The 21512-nt window shown below is 56.2% G+C and overlaps 2 protein-coding genes across 4 annotated transcripts in view; both read left to right on the forward strand.

Annotated features, from left to right (window-relative positions):
- RNF157 (ring finger protein 157) overlaps positions 1-12381 on the forward strand; it is a 74995-nt gene extending 62614 nt beyond the window's left edge. For 2 of the 3 annotated variants that reach the window (XM_019981495.2, XM_070774046.1), the window contains 4 exons: positions 59-124; positions 952-1000; positions 3282-3392; positions 9393-12381. In XM_019981495.2, coding sequence (XP_019837054.2) covers positions 59-124; positions 952-1000; positions 3282-3392; positions 9393-9514 — 348 coding nt within the window. In that variant the 3' untranslated portion in view covers positions 9515-12381. Of the gene's footprint in view, positions 1-58; positions 125-951; positions 1001-3281; positions 3393-7338; positions 7380-9392 lie in introns of all 3 variants that reach the window. The other variant, XM_070774045.1, reaches the window with a different exon arrangement.
- Positions 12382-13550: 1169 nt separating this feature from the next.
- Positions 13551-18352, forward strand: FOXJ1 (forkhead box J1). The gene is made up of 3 exons (XM_019982495.2): positions 13551-13704; positions 14226-14891; positions 16571-18352. Exons 2-3 carry the CDS (start codon positions 14394-14396, stop codon positions 17336-17338), a joined length of 1266 nt encoding a protein of 421 aa, XP_019838054.2. The 5' UTR covers positions 13551-13704; positions 14226-14393; the 3' UTR covers positions 17339-18352.
- The last annotated feature ends 3160 nt before the right edge of the window (positions 18353-21512 follow it).

Here is a 21512-nt window from a genome sequence, read left to right on the forward strand (position 1 = left end):
CTTGCCTGGCAGCTTACAAGGTGGTGTCTGCACCTTGATTTTTGCCGCTCTTCTGCAGGTGACGCCCGCGGCATCTCCAGACTGCAACTTCATGGGCCTAGCCGCCGAGGAGCAGGACGCAGAGGTAACAGCCAGGCGGAGGACGGTGGTGGTGCGGGGAAGTCTAGGGGCCTTCGGTGCTGGCAGAGGGTGCGAATGGGATGGGAGCTGTTCTGGAAGAAGCCTGTTAAGAGGCAGGTGCAGAGCCGAAGGATTGCCCAATTAGCGAGGGCACTAGTCTCAATGTAACAGACGTGGAGAGAGTTCTAGAGGGAAGTCTTCCAGGCCAGACCCTCGAGAGGATGTTTGTCCTCCATTCACTTAGTATTCACCTGGGACAGCCGGCTCACGGGTGCTTCCTGGCACTTGGGGGACACCGACCACGTGACGTGGCTTTTGCCTGCCTGTCACCCACTCCACCCATCCAGGAGCTCCATCCGGTGGAGGAGTCAGGATTGTAATTTAGCATGAGAAGTGCTCAGACCCAGCTGTGGGGCCATATAGGAGCACCTGGCTCACAGTGAGGCCGCCAGAACTTTTTTTTGAGCCACAAGTTCTCAAAGACATATCTGGACAAGGTTTGGGATCCTAAGGAATTTCTGAAAGTGCTTTGATCTCACAGTTTGCTTTTTCAATTCACAACTTTGACATCCACCTTAGAGAGACAGTGTGAGCTAAACTATTACCTAGGCTATTCTTGAGTCCTAGGATCTATCTGTAACGTGCCTCAGACCTGGTCCCTACAGGCTGATCCTGTCTTGCCAGGCAAAATCTGCCTCTGCTGGGCCTCCGAGCCGTCTCACATGGATGGGAAACGCACAGAGACCAGGAGGGTGGTTAGCGCTGTTTTCAGCCACTCGGTACACTTGTGTCACTGCTTTCTGGACTCATAGCGCCTTCCTTCCGTCCTAGGGGAACGATGTTCTAGAGGAAGAGGACGCATCGCCCACACGGGAAGATGGTAAAAGGCCTGGTCTTTGGCTCCCTGTTACCACATTTCTTTCCTGGGTATTCGCTAAACGGTACAGAAAGGGGCACTGGTGTGACTGGGTGGAACAGCAAAAATTTGCTTGATGAAACAGCAGAAATCCAGCAGGGTATCCGAGGACCTCAGGGGCCTTCCCAGCTTTTTCCAGGCCCCCGAGCCAAGGCTGCAGAAGATATCATTTTGGTGGTTCTCCGTCTATGTGGAGTAGATTCTGAAGCTTCTTGGGCAGCTTCCTTCACCTTCCTTCCTGCTTCAGCTTCTCAGCCGAGTCTCATGGAGCTGGTCGGGCAGCCCTGGAGCTGAGCTCTAGCAGCAGCAGAGGGCAGTTTCCATCGCTTGGTGGGAAGGACTGCAGGCAGTAGGTCTGGTTTTGCTTTAGTGAAGGAAAGGGCTGTTGTTACAGTAGCAGCAGGGCCTTGGCAGCAGTGGGCACAGTGAAGGCTGCAGCAGAGACTTCGGCAGCTCAGGGCAGGCCAGTGTTCGTAGGCTATTGGGCAGACTCTCTTTACTGTCATTTAGGCCTCAATTATACCTGGTGTTTTTTTTTTTTTCTCAGTTGGAGTAGTTTACAATGTGTTGGTTTCTGCTATATGGCAAAATGAATCCATTATATATATATATACATTATATAATATTGTAAGTATTATGTATAATGTTTTATTATATACATACATACATACAGGTACAACCACTCTTTTTTAGATTCTTTTCCCACATAGATCATTACCCAGTATTGAGTAGAGTGCCCTGCCCTATACAGCAGGCCCTTATTAGCTGTTTTACATATAGCAGTGTGTATATGTCAATCCCAAACTCGCAATTTAGCCCTCCTCCTCTTCCCCCTCCCAACCATAAGTTTGCTTTCTACATCTGCGACTCTTTCTGTTTAGTAAATAAGGTCAATCATATCTTCAGGGGGAAGAATTTTGTTTCTAGTAAGCCTAGAGAGGACCTACAGGCAGAGCAGGGAAGCAGGATCCGACGGGGCTGGGACTCCCACCTGGGAGGGGAGGACCTGGCGCCCCAGGGAGCAGTGTCTCTTCCCTCCACTGCTCTGAGGCGCCTCCTCAGAAGGGCGACCTCCAAAGCAGACCTGGATCCCAGCCTGGACGCAGGTGTCACGCTAGTCGCTTCTGCTTTGGTGCTGGCCATTGCCGGGGGTGGGGTGCCGTCGGGGAGGCGCAGGCACACCGGACCGCTCCCACCTGGCCGGGGAGCCGGGGAGGAGCAGTGTGGTGAACCAGACTGTGCCTCCATGCGCCAGCCGAGTGGGGTTTGGGCGCTGCAGTTGATGTCTTGAGGGTTGAGTTCCCCATTGTGATTGTCGCCCTGGTAGTTAATATTAGCTTCTGGAAAGTGCAGGGCAGCAAGTGGTTTCTGCCTGACATTCCAGAGCCCAGCACGGTAGCTGTATGTTTCTTCCTGTCCCTTCCACCAAGAAAAAAAAAAGAGGGGAGAGTCTTGAAAAAAAATAACATCTAAAACTGTCCCTGTCTTACATGACTGTAGGTTTCCAGTCAGTCCCTTAGAACAGGGGTCCCCAACTTCCAGCGTCTAATGCCTGATGATCTGAGGTGCAGCTGATGTAATCATAATAGAAATAAAGTGCACGATAAATGTAATGAGCTGGAATCATCCTGAAACCATCCCCCACCACCCTCTGGTATGTGGAAAAACTGTCTTCCGGGAAACCAGTCCCTGGTGGTGAAAAGGTTGGGGACTGCTGCCTTAAAACATACTCAGAACAACAAATTAAGCCTCATCAGAAAATGTAATTTTGTGAACTAAGCAGTTCTTTGATTTGACGGGCAAAATTGTGGAACCGAAGAGCTTTAATTGCTGTTTTATGTATTAGTCATTTCGCAGAGCCTTGTGGTCATAAACACACCCTATACAAACCCACAGTCACGGGCCAGAGGCAGAATCGCTTCCCCGGTGGCTCCCCCCAGCTCTTCCCAGCCTGACTTAGTCCTGCTCTGGGCCTGGGCCCACATCCTGCAGCCCTCCCCAGGGTCTGACTTCCCAGGAACAAAGGCTGGAAAGGAGCCTGTTAAAGAAACAGCAGGACAGGAGAACACAAACTATTTAATTCCTTTTTTGTCCACTCTTTACCCACTTAATTACTGTCTTTTTTTTTAACATATGATATGGTTTTTTTTTTTTTGTCTCCATCTTTAAGACTTTTATTTTAAGGACAGCAAAGCAGAGAAAAAACACAGCCAGCCCCTCTCTAACTGCCTTAACTCCGTTACAGGCCAGAGGACATGCGCATTTCTAGGTATGGAGTGTGACAATAACAATGACTTTGACATCGCCAGCGTGAAAGCACTGGACAATAAGCTGTGCTCTGAGGTCTGCTTACCCGGTGAGTGGCAGTCTGCTGAACATGAACTTGGTGGGAGACGCTCCCTCCCCTGCTCGCACCCCTGCTCTGACCCTGGAACACCCACCTCCTGCCCTGGAGTTCCTGCAAGAAGGCACGGGCTTTGCTAAGATGCTGGAAGCCAGTTGCTGAAAGGAGAGTCCTTGAGCAAAGAGAGACCCCTGCTCTGAGCGAGACTGTTAAGGCACGAAGAAAAGGGGCAAAAATCCCTCCCATTTCTTCCAATTTGTCCTGATGGGGCGCATGCATCACAATCTTACAGATCCCGTGGCAGGGGGCCACGTCTTGCTTCTATCAGCAGCATGGGAGGCAGACATCACCTCTGTGAGAAAGTTTCAGAGAGCCCTGAGCCCTTGAAAAGGGAACTTACAACTCCCCAGAGGACCGTGGATCATTAGGATCAGAGAGGAATTTGAGAGTCAGCGTTTCATAGATGAGCGAGTGGCTCTGTGACCCAGAGCCTGGGTGACCACCAGTTGCCTTATGCTCACTGGACGTGGATCCCAGAGGAGAGATCAGGGGTGGAGGGTGCCTCCTCTCCCTGGAGCCTTAACTCAATTGGCCCTCTCCCAGGGCCATCAGGGTGCCCCTGACGTGTTCCCACGACGCTAAACTGAATCTGTGATACATTCTCACAGAGAAGCCCACCTGTCAGTCACACTCCAGGCACTGAGGTCCCTCTGGTCCTTGCTTACCAAGGGCTCCACCAGCAGGCCTCTAAAGCCACATCTTGCCCAGTGAACTAGGTTGAAATTGCCTCTCCTGGGTTCACGGCAGAGATTGCCTTCACATTGCGTGGTTCTGTAATCTTTTAAAGTGCCCTGAAACGAAGACTTCCTTCGCTTCAGGACAGCCACGTCTTTGTCGTGGGTCCAGTGCTTTACTAGCTCGGCGACGTGGCTAGGGGCTGGAGGGACAGCCTCCTGTGGTTGCCACTCTCCATCAGCCTGCAGAAGACCCAGGTCCTCACCCCTCTGGCCCTGCGCAGGCTTGCGGCAGGGGAAGCCATAATTCCCAGAGACGCCTCCCCACTTAGCGCTGACCCTGCCAAGTCTGTGCCGGGAGCGGCTGGGGCCCAAGGTCCACTTCGTTCCTGCCTTCCCGCTCCTTACCTGGCTTCTGTCTGTCCATGTGTTTCTCATGTCTTTTTGCCAAATTTGTAAGTCTGTCTGTCCGGTTTGTTTATTTTGAAACTCATTTATGTTATCCAGACTGTGAAAGTTCATGTTCACTCGTGCCCCGAGCTTGCTGGGCGTGCGCACACCCAAGGGGCTCTCGCTGGGGCTTCCATTCTTAACTGGCAAGGGCCTATATTCCACATGCTGGGATTTTTTCAAGAAAAAAAAAGTTGTGAGAATAGATGAATCCCTGTTCCACAAAAGTGTGGATGTGTCCGGGGCAAGGGTTACAGGAAGAATTTGTTTTGGTCAGTAGCTGGGGAAGATGACCAGGGGTTCCCTGGTGGCTCAGATGGTAAAGAATCTGCCCACAATGCAGGAGACCCAGGTGCGATCCCTGGGTCGGGAAGATCCCCTGGAGAAGGGCATGGCTTACCCACTCCAGTATTATTGCCTGGAGAATCCCATGGACAGAGCCTGGAGAATCCATGGGATCACAGTCAAACATGACTGAGTGATTTAACACTTTCACTCTGGGGAAGATGACATCCCCTCACTCTGCCCTGTGTCTGTAGCAGCTGTGCCCACTGGGCTTTAAGAGAAATCTAGGTTCTTGCTCCCCCCTGGGGACCCCCCTTCCCACCCTCATTTTTTCGCAGAGGGTGGGGATTGTTTCAGCCGACCGTGTTGGTGGAAACTGATCCCATTCTGTCTGCTTCTTCCTCTCCCTACCTCCCTGTGGCCAGCCTGCTGGTGTATCTTTGTTCCACTCTGGGCTTGCAGGAGGTGGGTGAGACCTGGGATTCCTTATGGTGATCTTGGGAGCCAGCCATTCTCAGATTAAACCGAGTTCACCGTTCAGGCCAGATGTGAAAGCACATGCCTGGGGTGGCTGCTCTGGTCCCAGGCATGTGCTCGAGGGGGTCCCTACGCAGCCTCACCCGGAGGTCTCAAAGGCTCTCGTGGGAGAGGGCAAGTACATCTGCTCTCTCAGTAAGTGTTTCTCCAGTTCCACTGTTAGCATCACACTGGTACCAAAGTGCTGGGGAACTCTCTGGAAGGATCTGTCGGGTTAATGACAGAAGTACCCACTTTGGTAGGTCCCATGGAATAGACAGGCTTCGTCACACTCAGCTGGAAGTTCGGAGTTCCATCCTATGGCTGAGGTACTGCAGCCTGGCTTAGCTGCCAGGACAGCTTCTCAGGCACTCTGTCTCCCTCTCTACAAGGATGTCAGTCCCCTCACAGAGGGCCCACGAGCAGCAGAGCCCGGGGAACATCCCATGGCCCACTGCCCCCAGCCACACACGTGCTCTGCCAGGATCCCCAGCTGGTGGCGAGGACCACTCACGTCCCTATCCTCCCCGCTCTCATCACCCATGTGGGAGTGATGCTCAGAGAGTACCTGTGTCAATCCAGCCCCTCTTTCTCTAAGAAGCTTCTGGATCTTCTTGGACCCTAAAACTAAAGCAGAGTGTGAGAATATTGGTATGTTCTGAGGTTGTTCTGAAAGATTCCCAAAGGGAGGAAATCTGAGTTGAGAGGGGTAGGTGGTGAGCAGATTAGAATGCGTGCTAGGCAGATGTGGTTGCAAGGAACATGATGGCGTATCACACAGGTGGCAGGATAGTAGTCAGGGGACTGGTGACAGTTCTGTGCAAAGGCTCTGGGGAGTGATGGGGGAAAAGCAAGGATAATTTGGTTTAGTGGAAATACAAATGTTTTTAAATGACTGCATTGTACAGGAGTGGGCATCACCAAGGAAATGTAAAATACTTATGGAGGGAATCCCCTGGCGGTCCAGTAGTTAGGACTTGGCACTTTTACTGCCATGGCCCAGGTTCGATCCCTGACTAGGGAACGAAGACCCCCAAACCATGCAGCATGACCAGAAAAAAAGAAAACAAGTACTTATGGAGACCTGAAATAACCCAAGACTAGGACAATACTAGCAAGGGTCACACTTCCCACATACTAAGGAAAATTGAAATGAACATCCGCTTTTCCTGGAGAGACTCTACAGGATGGTCGGAGCTGTTACAGCCCTCGCATTTAATTAGTGGCTGGGCAGAGACAGGAAGATGGCTCAGACAGTAAGGAATCTGCCTACAATGCAGGAGACTGGAGTTCGATCCCTGGGTTGGGAAGATCCCCCGGAGAAGGGAATGTCAACCCACTTCAGTATCCTTGCCCGGAGAATGCCATGGACAGAGGAGCCTGGTGGGCTGCAGTCCATGGGATCGAAAAGAGTTGAGCATGACTGAGTGACTAACACTTTCAGAGACAGGAAGGGGTGTGCAAAAGCACCCTGGATGTGCTTCTCAAATCTGCCTCTAGAGGTCTCTCCACTCTCCCATTTCTGAGTCCCCAGGATAGAATTGAGCGAGAAGCACCTTTTTCTACCCCTGCTGAAAGATCCCGAATCTCCAGGCTCCCTTTTCTGGCTGAGGGCTGGACAGAATGGCTTACCTGCTGCACCCAGGCTCTCCCTCTGAACAGGAGGAGCCGAGCAGCAGCAGGGTTTGGCCGTGGGTCCAGCAGGGGCCCTTTTGAGAAGAAAGGGTACTGTCACGAAGCCCAGGAGCACAGAGGCTTCAGGTCTGGGTCTTGAGGTGGTTTCAGAACGAGCCACGTGTGCGCCCTGGCTCAGGAACTGGACCGGTGGCGTTGGTAGCAAGGACTCAGGCATTCAGACCTGGCAGCCCGTGGTGGTAGCCGCGTAGTGGAGGCGTTTGACTTTGTACATGCGTGTGTGTCTCCGTGTCTTCTCTCTCGTTTACCATTTGCTTTTGGTCTTTCCCACCAAACAGCCACCGTTCCGGAGTCCTGCCCCCTAAACATTGAGGAATAGGTATGAGTTCTACCAAATTATATACTTGAACAAACAACTCACTCTCTCTGGGGGTTCTTAACTTAGAAGGGCGATCTGGCTTACTTGTCATGCCATCACACTTAGAGGGCCATCCTTAGAGGGTACCAGACTGTGGTGCCCCCAGGGAATAGGGACCCCCACATTCTGTCTGGCTGCGAGAGATACCTAACAGTTCTCTGTCCCACGGACTCCTCTGGCCCGGGGTCCACCTCTGCAGGGTAGTATAAGAGGTTTAGGATGGATGATTGCAACTGGACATTTATGCGAAATACTCACTTTCTACCCACTTAATCCTAGTGTTTCTGCCATTAAAGGGTTTCGTGTCTTGGGCTGGCCTAACCGAAGGCTGACCCCAGACCCTCATGAGTGGCCTCCGTCGACAGGAGAATATACTGAGCCTCAGGCCCCCAGTCCAGGGTCATGGGCTCTGTCCTCAGAATGAGCCCCCTGCTGGGCCGGGTGTGCCTCTTGGCTCCGCCCAGGAGAAGGTCACAGTGCAATGGAGGAATTCAAGGATTCAGCGATTTTCACGGCATGAGGAGGGGGGCAGTGGTACAGGCCCTGGGGGAGCAAGTCGGCACATGCTGGACCCTCTTTGGCTGGGGGGCCGTGTGGGACAGGCTGGGAGAGATGGCTCAGAGGTTCTCAGACCAGAGGTTGGACGACTTTCCCCAACCCCAGGGGGTTAGGGCTTCCTCCTCTCCACTGAAAGGAGTTTCTTGCTGCACTGGAGGGAATGAATAGATGGAGCCAGTTTGTGGGCTGGAGGACTGCTGGGGGGAGATGAACCTGAACAAGGCTGGGGGCGGGCCTGGTTGTCGAGCACATTCTAAGAGTCAGGCACCCTGCTCAGCACTCTGCCGTGTCACCTCGCTTACCTCTCCCAGCAACTCTGGGGGCTAAGTACTCACTTCCATCTGATAGACGGGAAAACTGGAACTCCAAGTACAATGACCTGCCCAGGGTCACACAGTCAGTATGTTACAAGTTGGGGGTGTACCCAGTTTTACAGATTTAGACATGACTAGAGAGTGAACAGCACTTGCTTGGTGGCTCAGCGGTAAAGAATCCTTCCTGCCAAGTGGGAGACCTGGGTTTGATGATCCCTGGGTTGGAAAGATCCCTTGGAGAGGGAAATGGCAATCTGCCCCGATATTCTTGTCTGAAAATTCCATGGACAGAGGAGCCTGGTGGCTACAGTGTCTGGGGTCGCAACGACTGGGACATGATTTCGCGACTAAATAGCAGCAGAGGGTGAACAAGCCAGAGGTCGTGACTGGATACACAGCACAAAGGAGAGAGAAGCCCCAGTCCAGGGGTGTGGACGTTCCCAGCGTGGGCAGCTTCTCAAGCAGGAGCTGTGGACTGGGGACAGGATGATGAGTTTAGAGGATGGTACTTGCGAGACCCCACGGCTCTGGGGCTGATACCTCCTGGGCTTGATGGCACCAGCTGATAGCAGACCTCAGCGGGCTGTTTGCAGAAAGAGAGGAATGGCTATTGCACTGTCCTCCCCCATGCCATTCAGTCCCTGGCACCCTCTGGGCAGCCAAGCACTTCCTGCTCCACCCTGGCCCCCACAGCAAACATCAACTCTGGGCCCAAATTAACACATTCTTCTCCCTCCCGTCCACTTCCTCCTGCCTCACGAAAATCTCAGCTAGACCCAGTTTCTTTTCCTTGTCTGCGGTAACACTGAAGCAAACTTTAAGACCAAATAAAGATACAAATGTGGGTCCTAGGGCAAGGTCCCACAAAACAGGGACCATCCATGTGTCCCGCCATTGCGGGCCCCAGTGTCCGTGACTGTCCCTGGCCCAGTGGGCACCACTGCTCCTGATTCCTCATGTGCTGTGGTTGGCACACCGTGGGAGCTCCAAGTCATGGGCAGCCTGCCAGTTTTCGTGCTGAACTCCCAGGCTGCCCTGCTGGGGACACCATCTGGACCGATTTGGAGGTCCAGCTCGAGTAACCTTGCTTTTCTCTTCTCAGGTGCCTGGCAGGCCGATGACAACGTGGTAAGTCGTCGGAACACGCAGCGCCGGCGCTTGTCCTCTGAAAGCCTGGAGGACCCCGAGGACAGGCCCTGCGTGTGGGGGCCTCTGGCCGTCTGAGAACTGCGGCCTGTGTGCCAGGGCCCCCCTCCTGTCCTCGCATCCCTTCCTGGCCTCACTGCACCGCTGACCTGCTGGGCATCCTCAGCAAGACACGTGGAGACTCTTTAGACCCACGTGGAAGCTGGATGCTTGAGGGCGCCTGCTCCTTCTCCCAGCCTTCTTCCGCAGTCATGATCCTTCCCCTCTCAGAAGGGACCAGAAGCCTCCTTGCTCCTTGAGGGCTAAAGCCACGGGATGAACTGCAGCTCCTGAGACCTCTGCAGAGACTGTTTGCAAACGTTTCCACCAAATCTTGACCTTCAGGTGGAGCTGAGGCCCGTGGACCACTTGTCTCTCGTGCATCTTTGTCTCCTTAGGCGGGTAGACCAGGAGGACTCGGAGTTTGCGTGACTTCCTTACAAACACCTGGTGTTTTCTGGTCTCTGGGACATCATGACCAATCTGAAACCTCCAGTTTGGGGTAGGGGGTTGGGGGATGACTCCTGCAAAAAGGGAAAGCCATATTGCACTAGAAGTGGAGTTCCCCCTCAGAAAGTGTTAGGAGCTCCTTTCTCCAGGACAGGAAACAGTGGCAACCACTGGAAGGTTGGTTGGGAAAACAGTTCTTTCTTCTTTCTGGTGGCAGAGGCAGTGCCTCATGTGTCTGTCTGCTTAGGAAGGAGGCTAAATCGTGCTTGAATCTGAGAATCCCTTAGTTACATGGCTCCCTTCCGGAGGGTTATTTATGATCAGGTGCACTCAAGAAGGCCTGGGACTCCATCCTAAGGTGACAGCGCAAAAACAGTTTGACCCCTTCTCTGTGCCAGGCACGTGTTAGGAGCTGTCGTGTGGTATCACATTTCATCACTACCGCCCTGTCAAGTGGCCTTCTTATCCCCACTGTAGCCATCTCCACCCCCTTTTCTTAAATAGTTGATGAAACAGATTGCGAGAGGGGTGGAGCGGTGATTCTCAACTGGTGCCCAGGAGCCCCAAAGGAGGTTGGGGAAAGGGCTGAGCTGGGGCCAGGGGTAGTCCAGGGGGCTTCCCCCCACCCATTGTCCTCCCCTGCCTCACCCCAGGTCTGCTGAGCCTGATGGGGGAGGTACTACCTTCCATAGGCTCATGAGAGATTTAGAGGTATTGTTCAAACCATGTGTCCACCCCACCCCAGTCCTGTGTAGGACATACAACTGACATGCTGAAACAGCAAGGTCAGACCGCAAGCTGTGGGCTGTTCCTGTCTCAACACTGGTGTCGGCAGTGGATTCCTCCCGCTCTCAGATAGATGTGCTGTCTGCCGGGTTTTGGAAGAGGTCGTTGTTCAGTGGAGCCTGAGACTGGGAAGCAAAGCTGGATCCAACAGTTTGTGAGGCAGAGGTGTGATTGACAGAGCCCTAGGATGCGTCCACCGCGATGACCTGAATTAATAGTTGGTATTGTGGCCCTCGAAGAACTTTTCAGGTCCTCCCCAAGGCCTTGAGGTGAGCTCAGTGCCCAGAGGACCTTTCAAAGCTTCTGTGTAGTTTTCTGGCGCTGCCAGGCGGGTGGTGACCCGCACACTGGTGGCTGTGGGTCACATCCTGCTCTGGGGGATGGGGAGGCCTGTAGTCCCAACAGACACTACACAAGCCAAGCCTGAATCTCTGCCTCTGTCTTGAGTTTCTCACGTTCACCTTCTCTGAAATCCTGCAGCAGACTCTGCTGTTTCAGGCCCCACTTTTTTTTTTTTTTTTCAGGCCCCAAAACATTCGTATGGCCCCTATCTTATTTAAGATATGAGCAATAACCCCACTTACTGATTTCCCTGAAGTTTGAGCCCCAGAAACATTAGGGAATGGGACCTCCCTGAGCCTGGGGTGGTGGCATTCAGACCCACCTGCTCTCCCGGCAGGTAGTATTTACAATGTGCTGTTACTTGAGATGAAAGAGAGGCAGGTAAACAGTAGCCACAGCGGCCAGGAACCCTAAGAGGAAGCCATTGTCTTCACCCCTTCTGGAGGGTCTGCCTTCTCCAAGGAAGAAGCTCAGAGAGATTCCTCAAGGCCTTGGCTCCATAACCAAGACTGACCTGGGTGAGAAATGGCTCTTCATGCCTGTTCTCAGACAGTTCCTGCTCTCTCCCCAAGCCCCCCACCTCTCTGCTCTCATTTAGCTCTTTGGCAAGTAAAACTTTCCCTGGTGCTCTAGTGGTTAAGACTCTGCACTTCCACTGCAGGGGGTGCAGGTTCGATCCTTGGTCTGGGAACTAAGACCCTGCATGCCACATGGTCCGACCAAAGGTGGGGATAAAAAGATTCCTAGAAATAGCTCATCCAGACAGGCTGGTCTTCAGCCTGGTCAGGGAACAGGGCAAATACCCCAGCCATCATCTGGAGACCATCATGTTGTAAGCAGGTGACCCAGAGAACCTGTGACAGGGCCTGGCTTCTCCAACGAAGCCACAGACTCCCCTGAGTTTGCGGTTCCTTCCTGCCATGCTCGGGTCTGAACTCACCTGTGAGCTCACTTCTGAGTGGTGCCATGACCCTGGCCTCATGGAGTCCTTTTTCCTTCTCCTACCCAGTCCCATCCCCCCAGGGGTCATGCCCACGCTGGGGCATCGCCTGGGCACAGATCCACACACTGTAAGCCATCTCACCTGGGAAGAGTTTGTGTCCTGTCCACCTGATCTCGGCATGCTGGTTTCTCACTTTGCTTTAGGATCTGCACACCTAGTATGTGGGAGTCTGCGTGTCCTGTCGTGCCATCTGTGTACCCCTCACCCCCCTGGAGTACACTTGTGGGCACACTACAGTGGGGACGTCAAGGATGCAACATTTATGGATTGCTGCATGATTCTTAAAAATGAATAAAACTGTTGACAGGGGAAGGAGAGCCGTTAACTGCGCAGCTGGCTTATTTGTGAAAGTTTCTGTCTCACTTTCTCCAGCACTCTTTATTATTTTTCCTCAAGACAAGCTGGATATGAAGGAGTGAACTAGGACAAGGGATAGGGAAAGACATGTTTCTGGATGGGAGTTGACTGCTGGCCTGGTCACAGCTCCTGTGCAAAGGTGTGATAAGGAGCCCTCCCCCCAACCCCCACCCCCTCCCCCCGCCCTTAAACCGGAGAACTTCCAACTGCAGCTGCTCAATAATTGAAGAGCAGGAAAGCTGGTGACTGGAGGGAGGCTGGGAGAAGGGAGGAGAGCGGACTACAGTCCGCTGTTGCTCCTCATCACTTAAAGGCTAGTGAAATTAACGGAGCAAATGATCCTGGTAGGAGAATTTGGCAAGGGCATGGCTTTTCTGGGTACCACTCAGTGACTCAGCTTCCTCGACTATCTGGAAGGGAGGGAGGGACACTTGGAAGAAGCTCCTGGGATGTCCACTTCTGGGAACCTTGCTGAGGATGGGGTTGGGAGGGAGCGCTTACCAGGAAGAATGATTACCCTACCTGCCATGGGGGCGTCTGCGGACCTAAGCGGCAGGTGGCATCGGAGAGTCAGACCTGCCTGCGGGCACCACTCGACAATCAGGGTCGGGAGACTGGGATAGGCCGCAGAAACGTGCCTAAGTGCCACTCACAACCCAGAGAGGAAAGGAAAACCCCAAGCACGCGGTCCCCGAGTCTAAGCCGCTCCCAGCCTTGGCCTCCGCGCGCCCAGGCTGCGTCCCAGGAGCCGTCTACACCTCAGAGCAGCCTAGACGGGAAGGTGGGAGGGTAGGGGGGTAGGGCGGGAGTGAGGTTCCCGCAGCGGACGGCTCACCCGGGGCTCCCGGGGCGCCGGCTGGAGCGCCGAACCGCGCGCCTCTCAGAACCCTGCGCGGGGCCCTTGCGCGGGAATGTTTGGAGCCGGGACCGGGTGGCGGGTAGGGGGCTGCGTGGCGCGGGAGAAGGCGGCAGGAGGAGGGAGTTCGAAGAGAGTTACCGCCAGAGAGAGTGTTAAGAACCCGCGGTCCCCTTGGAGACACACTGACCAATGGCAGAAGCGGAAGCTGTTTATAGGGGCGGAGCGTCGCCATAGCAGCAGGAGAAGCCTTCGGAGCTGCTACTTAATGCCGGTCCCCCGGCCTCTGGCGTTCAGAGAGGCGCCGTCGGGCGTGGGGGCGACAAGGACTGCTGGCTGGGCCATCGAGCTGGGGGTGGGGTGTCAGAGAGCCGCAGGGAGTGGGAGGAACTTCTTCCAGAACATTCCTTTGGCCCGTGCTGCGCTCTGAGCCAGGTAAGGGACGGGGTGGTCTGCCGGCCGCGGAAAGGGAGGGCGTCTGTAAGTGGCGGGCCCGGGGGACGACATCAGAGAAGTTTGGGGGACACTCACTTCCCGCGTCCCTACAACTCTCTATCCTGTTTCCTTCCTTCCTTCCCCTTGCTCCCTCATCCTAACAGCCCTTTTCAAAGATACTGCCCTCCTGGGCTTCCTCGCCCCGTTTCCATTTGTTATGGAGGGAGGGGAGAGGGGTTGATTTCCCACTCTTGGGGAGAAGAGAATGGCTTCGGATGTCCCTTACACTCTTCCCTCGTTTGGCTAATTAAGTCTCCTCTAAAACATCAAAGAGGAAGAGCCAGGCAGACCCTGCGGAGGCTGGACCACCGGGCACAGCTTCTGTTTCCCAGACTAAGGCAGTACAAGATCCTCCCCAGCTGCGGGGACAATTTTAGAGGAGCCCCCCCCCCAACTCCTTGCGCACACTCTCTCGTCGGGGATAGGGGAAGAGGGCTCAGTTCCCGCTATGGTCCCCGCAGGCACCTCATTCAATTCGGAGGAAGCGACCCCCGGGTCGCGGGATGGAAGCGCTCTTCCGGGAGACTGTGTAACTCGAGCCGCGGGCGTCAGCGGGCCAGAGAGCTCGGCCGGCCACCCTCGGCTCGGCTCGTGGATGTTGACCGCCCCCTCGGAGAGTCCCCGCAGATATGGCGGAGAGCTGGCTACGCCTCTCGGGGGCAGGGGCGGCGGAGGAGCCCGGGCCGGAGGGCGGCCTGGAGGAGCCCGACGCTCTGGATGACAGCCTGACCAGCCTGCAGTGGCTGCAGGAATTCTCTATTCTCAACGCCAAGGCTCCAGCCCTGCCCTCGGGGGGCACCGACCCCCACGGCTACCACCAGGTGCCAGGCTCGGCCGCGCCGGGGTCTCCCCTGGCGGCCGACCCCGCCTGCCTGGGGCAGCCGCACACGCCCGGCAAGCCCACGTCGTCGTGCACGTCGCGGAGCGCGCCCCCGGGGCTGCAGGCCCCGCCTCCCGACGACGTGGACTATGCCACCAACCCGCACGTGAAGCCGCCCTACTCATACGCCACGCTCATCTGCATGGCCATGCAGGCCAGCAAGGCCACCAAGATCACCCTGTCGGCCATCTACAAGTGGATCACGGACAACTTCTGCTACTTCCGCCACGCTGATCCCACTTGGCAGGTAGGGGAGGCCCTCCAGCCTGGCCCACGCTCTCGCGGGCTGGACTGGCATTGCGGATCCGCAGGCGCCGCCATCAAGCCAGGGCCCGAGGGAGGAAGGCCGTCGAGGAAGGACCTCTAGGGAGCCCAGTGCTTGGAACTGCCCCCACTCTGACTTCAGAGAGGAAGGAGGGCGGATGTTCAGAGGGCTTTAGGGGTGTTGAATTTGAGGTTGAAGTGGAAAGAACTTGTCACCCATCCAGCAGGCCCAGTCCAAAGACCAGGGCTAAACTATGTTTGGACGCTGGCCCCCTAGAGGGAGGTTGATGGACTGAGGGACACATTTTTGTCCCAAGTCCTAGAATTCCTAGACACGACCCTGCTCCAGGCCAGTTTGTCAGGGCCGGACTGGAATCGGAAACAGGCTCTACATCCTGCCTGGTTTCAGTTGGCTGGAGGAGGACAGGGAGGCGAGAGGGGCTGTGCTCTGGGGTGTGAAGGCCAGCTGTGTCCCCATGGAAGGGCTGTGGGTCCTTCCTAAAGCTGTTGTCCCAGCCCCCACCCCAAACCCTCCCTGGTTTCCTGCCACCACTCCCCTCCCCACCCTTCTCATGAACCTCCCTGGGGGGACAATTACCTGAGCCAGGTGCTTTCCACAGGGGCTGTGCCTCCCACACTGGCTTCATGTTCCAAGTCTCCAGAACCTGGCACAGAGCAGCCAAGGGGCCCAGGCCACCATGTAAACATCCCAGTCTTGCTAGGGGGCACTATCCACCTGCCGGCCCCACCGTCCAAGCCCCAGACCCCTGTTCCCCAACGTGGTTGGGACTGTGCACGCAGGCATGAACAAAGCAGGGTAGTGATGGGAGGCTGGGCACACCTTGCCCTGAGCATATTTGACCATCAGCATCTTTGATCATCTGCCTCTTGGAGACAGAGACCCAGGATGCGCGGATCACTCCCTGTGTCACAGGCCACAGGATCGCAGTTCCAAGATGTTCCACATTTGCTTGGGCTCTGACCCGGGGGGCAGTACCATTTGTAACCTTGGTGAGAAAGCAGAGACCCCCTGCCACCCTACCCCAAGCCTGAGAGGCCCCAGGAATGAGCGCTATGCCCTTGGCCCTCTTGGCCGGGTAATAATCAACCTCGGCCTCAGAGCCTGGAATGGGAGGAGGGGAGTGTTGGGGTGGCGGGGGAGTGAGGGCCCAGGCCAGCGGCCGGCTCTACAAACAAGGAAAATCATCAGATTCCACACACCCCCCACACACACACACACATACACACACTCACACCCACTCACTCACTTCACAAACAGAGAAGGCCAGCCAGGCCCAGGCAGAGAGGAGATGGCCGTCCAGGCCCTGGGGGAGCCGAGGCCTTTGGCCAGAGGCTGCAAGCGGCAGGGGAGGGGAGGGAGGGCAGGACAGGGTGGCACTGAGAGCCATCCTGCAGCTCAGGGCTCGGATGACTGAGCAGGCAGATATCCTGGCAACAGGGAACAAAAACCCCCGACAGCACTCCCGGTGCCCCGTGGCTGGTATCCCAGAGCCTCCTGGTCTGAGCAGCGCCTCTGCTGCCCTCCATCCCTCCTAGTGGCCCCCATTGGAGAGAAGCTGGTTGTGGGGACTGGCACTGGGTGCCCCCCATCTCCAACCCTGCCCACTCACCCACTCTCCTCTCCTCTCTCCCTGTGTCCAGAATTCCATCCGCCACAACTTGTCCCTGAACAAGTGCTTCATCAAGGTGCCTCGGGAGAAGGACGAGCCTGGCAAGGGGGGCTTCTGGCGCATCGACCCTCAGTACGCAGAGCGGCTGCTGAGCGGGGCCTTCAAGAAGCGGCGGCTGCCCCCGGTCCACATCCACCCAGCCTTCGCCCGCCAGGCCGTGCAAGAGCCCAGCGCCGCCCCGTGGGCCGGGCCACTGACCGTGAACACTGAGGCCCAACAGCTGCTGCGGGAGTTCGAGGAGGCCACCGGGGAGGCGGGCTGGGGTGCAGGTGAGGGCAGGCTCGGGCATAAGCGCAAACAGCCACTGCCCAAGCGGGTGGCCAAGGTCCCTCGGCCCCCCAGCACCCTGCTGCTCACCCAGGAGGAGCAGGGCGAGCTGGAACCCCTCAAGGGCAACTTTGACTGGGAGGCCATCTTCGACGCTGGCACTCTGGGTGGGGAGCTGGGTTCGCTGGAGGCCCTGGAGCTGAGCCCACCAATGAGCCCCGCCTCGCACGGGGACGTGGACCTCACCGTCCACAGCCACCACATCGACTGCCCAGCCACCTGGGGGGCTTCAGTGGAGCAGGCTGCCGACAGCCTGGACTTCGACGAGACCTTCCTGGCCACGTCCTTCCTGCAGCACCCTTGGGATGAGAGCAGCAGTAGCTGCCTCCCCCCGGAGCCCCTCTTTGAGGCCGGAGATGCCACCCTGGCCACCGACCTGCACGACTGGGCCAGCGTGGGTGCCTTCTTGTAAGAAACCAGGCCCCGCCCCGCCCCCTCCGGACAGCGCCCACGTCTGGGCCCAGACTGCCCCCCAGTGCAGGCCTATGGAAACCCTACTGCCCAGGCAGGGGCTGGGCCAGGTCTCCCAAGGCTGACCCCACAAGGACACAGGGCCCGCAGCCCGGGCCGTCCTCAGATTCCAGCCCAGGTGGCTGAGAACTGGGACCTAGGACCAGGATTGCTGCCTCCCCTCCCCAGCCCCCATACACAGTGTTTCATTGATCCACTTCTTCCCGGCCCCAGGGACACACTCGGGCCCCTTCACTTTGAGAGCTGCAGCTTGGAGGGTCCCTGCTCAGGCTGGAAGCCACAGTACAGGGTCCGCCCCAGAGCGTCTCAGCCTCTAGACTTCTCCCTCTCCGGCTCTCCTCCCCAGGTCTCCATCCGGAGAAAGTTCCCAGGTACAACAAGTGCTAATTAGGTGACTGCAAATTAACCCCATAGGGGCCTCTCCCGGCCGAGCTTCCCTGGGGCCAGGCCGGCAGTACGGCAGTACGTGGGGCGGAGATGGGGAAGGGGGCCAGAGAGAGGAGACTGAACTGAGGTCGGGGTGCCGGGTGGAGCCAGGAGATTTTCTAAGGCCTCTGGGGCCTTCTGGCCCCATCTCTAGAGGTATAAATCCCTAATCTTTGAGCCCAACTTGAGGCTGAGAGCAGCGGGGAGTTGGTTTTATGCAGGGTTGGGGACAGGAGCAGCCAAGCTGCAGAGGGAAGGGGGGACAGAAAGACTAATTTAGTGAGTGTAGCTATAGCTGAGGCTTAACCGGGAGGGACGCGGTGCTTGCTAGAACCACTGGGACCAGGAAACGGGGGATCACCCTGAGCCCCCTGCCTGTGCTTGTGCAGGGGAGTGCCTTGCTCCACCCTGAGCCCCTTGGGCTGTGTCCCACATCCACCCTCCTGCCCCGTGAGGCAACTTAACTTTTTCATGAAAAGTTATTTACAGTAAAACATTTTTAAAAATAAAGCTTTTAAAAAATTTAAAATGGACCTGCTTGCAAATTTGTTTGGGGGAAAGTGGGGGCCAGTTTTTTGGGGGGCTTCACTGCCAAGGGGGAAGGGCTGGGAGGAAGACGGGGTGGGGGCACCAAAGGCCTGCAGAGTGCCAGCTGATGCCCTCCCCATGACCTCTGTGTCCCCAGAGACAAGGACTGAGAGGCAGCCCTGGGGAGGGGTCCCCTGCAGCCAGGCCCCAGCGCCTGTACCTGTGCAGTGTGGAGACAGTACCTGTAGTCCCCAGCGGGCAGCAGCAAAGGAGGCGCAGCCCCCTCCCTGGCCCTGGGGACTCACAAAGGCCGGGCTTGCCCAGGGCTCGGTTCACGTCCCCCAACTCCCCCACCACCCCCAACTCCCCCACCACGGGGGCCTGCCCAGGCTTGCCTTCAGTCCTCGCCTGGGCCTGTCTCCAGCTCCTCCCTTCCTCGGTCCCTTTCTGGAGGGACAGGGTGTGAGGTCAGAGGGCCCCAGCCCCAGGGCCCCTACTTCCCACCCTCGGGTGCAATCACCCCACCTGGCACCTTCCCTCCAATGCAGACTGAGGGTGAGGAAGGCCACCAGGGAAGATGAAAGACAGGGTGCCTAGACCCTACTCTCCCACCGTCAGGTTCCAGCCTGTGGGGAACCAACCTACCAGAGTTCTGATGGGGAAACTGAGGCACAGGAAATGGGTGACACTCAGCAGGCACCTTTCAACCCTCTCGCCCCAGCTTTGCCTGGAACCCATCACTCCCCACCCCCGGCCCCCACCTAGCCCTGCCAGCACAGCTCCTTCCCCCAGCACGCGTGAGCACACACACGTGCACACACACACACAGGCAGGCACAAACAGAGGCACTGTCCCACACAATCCTGCCCAGCCTCCACGGACCCCCTTTTCCCCCAAGCCCCTTTCTTTCCCTGCACTCGAGGCTGGCTCCTGGCCAACCTGGCATTCCCCGGTTAACTTGCTGCTTTCACTTGCTAATTATTCCAAATATTTCAGAAGGGTGCACACACTGCGAGGCCAGCGGGCTGGGGCCTTACTGAGCTCGGGAGCCAGCCCACTCTTCCCACAGCTCGCTGAGGAGGCTGCCCCGTCTTCCCTCTTGAGACACGCCCCCTCCCCCACAGCAGTGGCTCCCTCCCTCTCCTCACCAGCCACCAGCCTTCCTCCGCACGTTCCCCAGCACTAGGGGAACACGGGGGCTCCAGGCTCTCCACTGGTCCCCAGGATCAGCCTCCAGCCCCCGCCAAAGGGGCTACAGCCTGGATTGACAGAGGGGGCCTGTCACTGTCCTTCCTCTTCATCCTCTGCCTGGGCCCATCCTGGGGGAGTGGGGCAAGGTCAGGGTGCAGGTGAGGAAAGGCTGAAGGAGCCCCTGGCTGCCAGGAAAAACCACCAGGAAGAACCACCAGGAGTTGAAAATCCCCGTGCCTGGGACAAACGTCTCTGGCGAGGCGGGGTGGGGGGGTGCAGGGTGGGGCGGCAGGCATCGGTACTTCTAAGGGTCCAAAGACACTTTCTGCTGCTGCTGCTGCTGCTGCTAAGTCGCTTCAGTCGTGTCCAACTCTGTGACCCCATAGACGGATTCTCCAGGCAAGAACACTGGAGTGGGTTGCCATTTCCTTCTCCAATGCATGAAAGTGAAAAGTGAAAGGGAAGTTGCTCAGTCGTGTCTTGACTCTTAGCCACTCCATGGACTGCAGCCTACCAGGCTTCTCCATCCATGGGATTTTCCAGGCAAGAGTACTGGAGTGGGGTGCCATTGCCTTCTCCGAAGACACTTTCTAGGAGCAGCCAAAGCTGAGATGGGGGCTGTGAAGTCAGCCAAACACAGCGCACTGATAGGGGGAGGAAAGAGTGAAGGGTGGGAAGCATGAGTATCCGATCCTGTCCCTCCTATTCATTCCTGCCCTGACCCTTAGCTGGGTGGCTTTTTAAAAAAGATGTTCCGGGACTTCCCTGGTGGTCCAGTGGCTACGACTCTGTGCTCCCAAAGCAGGGGGACCTAGGTTCGATCCCTGGTCAGGGAAGTAGACCCCACTTGCCGCAGATAGACCTGGTGCAGTCAAATAAATAAAAATATTTGTTAAATTAAAAAAATAAAAATGACGTTCGTTTACTTCAGATTTATTTGTAGGTTCAATGTAATCCCAATCAAAATATATTTTGCACCTTTGACTAAGTTGTAGACAGGATGCTCCATTATTACTAAATACTTTAGTGTGTATTTCCTTAGAACAAGCACATGCTTCCATGATAACCCTAGTACCATCGTCACAATCAGGAAATTGACATTGACTTGGTAATCACATCTTGCTGGCCTGGTAATGCTCCTCTCCATTCCAGCATCTAAATCCAGGACCCCACGTCACACTGAGTTGTCCTTTCTCTTTTGAGCTGTGTGGCTTTGAGCCCGTGACCCAAGCTCTCTGAGCAGGTTTCTCATTTCCTTTGATGTCTACCTCTTTTTTGGTTGTGCTGGGGTCTTCACTGTTGTGTGGGCTTTCTCTGGTTGTGACGAGAAGGGGCTACTCTCTAGCTGTGGTACACGGGCTTCTCCTTACGGTAGCTTCTCTTGTGGATCACCGTCTCTAGGCAGTCTCCGGGGCTCTAGAGCACAGGCTCAATTGTCATGGCACATGGGTTTAACTGCTCTTTGGCAGGTGGATTCCTCCTGAATTAGGCATCGAACTCATGTCTCCTGCCTTGGCAGGCAGATTCTATACCACTGAGCCTCCAGAGAAGCCCTGATCTCCACTTTTGAGGTAAGAAGGCCCTGAGCCACTTCATTCTCAGGTGTTAGGAACAGTCCCTTCTCAAAGCAAGAGGCCACCCTTCTGTCTCCTAACTTGCCACCTTTTCCCCATCCTCCCTTCCCCAAGGATCCCCCAGCCAGGAAAGTGATGAAGGGGGAAAGGGCAGGAGCTCAGGCTTTGGGGGTCCTCCTCCTCTGTCCAGAGCACATCCTGTTCCACAGGACCGGCCACTCCTGGCTCCCATCACTCTCGGGATGTCTGGAAGGCCCCCAGGATGGGATCCCATGCTGTCCTGGAGCAAATGGGTCAGGCCTCCTGCAGAGCTGGCCCAGGGCAGGACACAGTCTCCTGCCATCACACCTCCCCCACCCAGGTGTTCTGGGCACCCAGACCTGCAGAAGGAAGAGT

The sequence above is a fragment of the Bos indicus genome, chromosome 19 (assembly GCF_029378745.1).
Source record: "Bos indicus isolate NIAB-ARS_2022 breed Sahiwal x Tharparkar chromosome 19, NIAB-ARS_B.indTharparkar_mat_pri_1.0, whole genome shotgun sequence".
Lineage (NCBI taxonomy): Eukaryota > Metazoa > Chordata > Mammalia > Artiodactyla > Bovidae > Bos > Bos indicus.

Bases quoted from the DNA above. Each gene is read 5' to 3' on its own strand.
- FOXJ1 (XM_019982495.2), top strand. From the start codon at position 14,394: ATGGCGGAGAGCTGGCTACGCCTCTCGGGGGCAGGGGCGGCGGAGGAG. The intron at 14,892-16,570 runs GTAGGGGAGGCC...CCCTGTGTCCAG, and splicing joins ACGCTGATCCCACTTGGCAG to AATTCCATCCGCCACAACTT.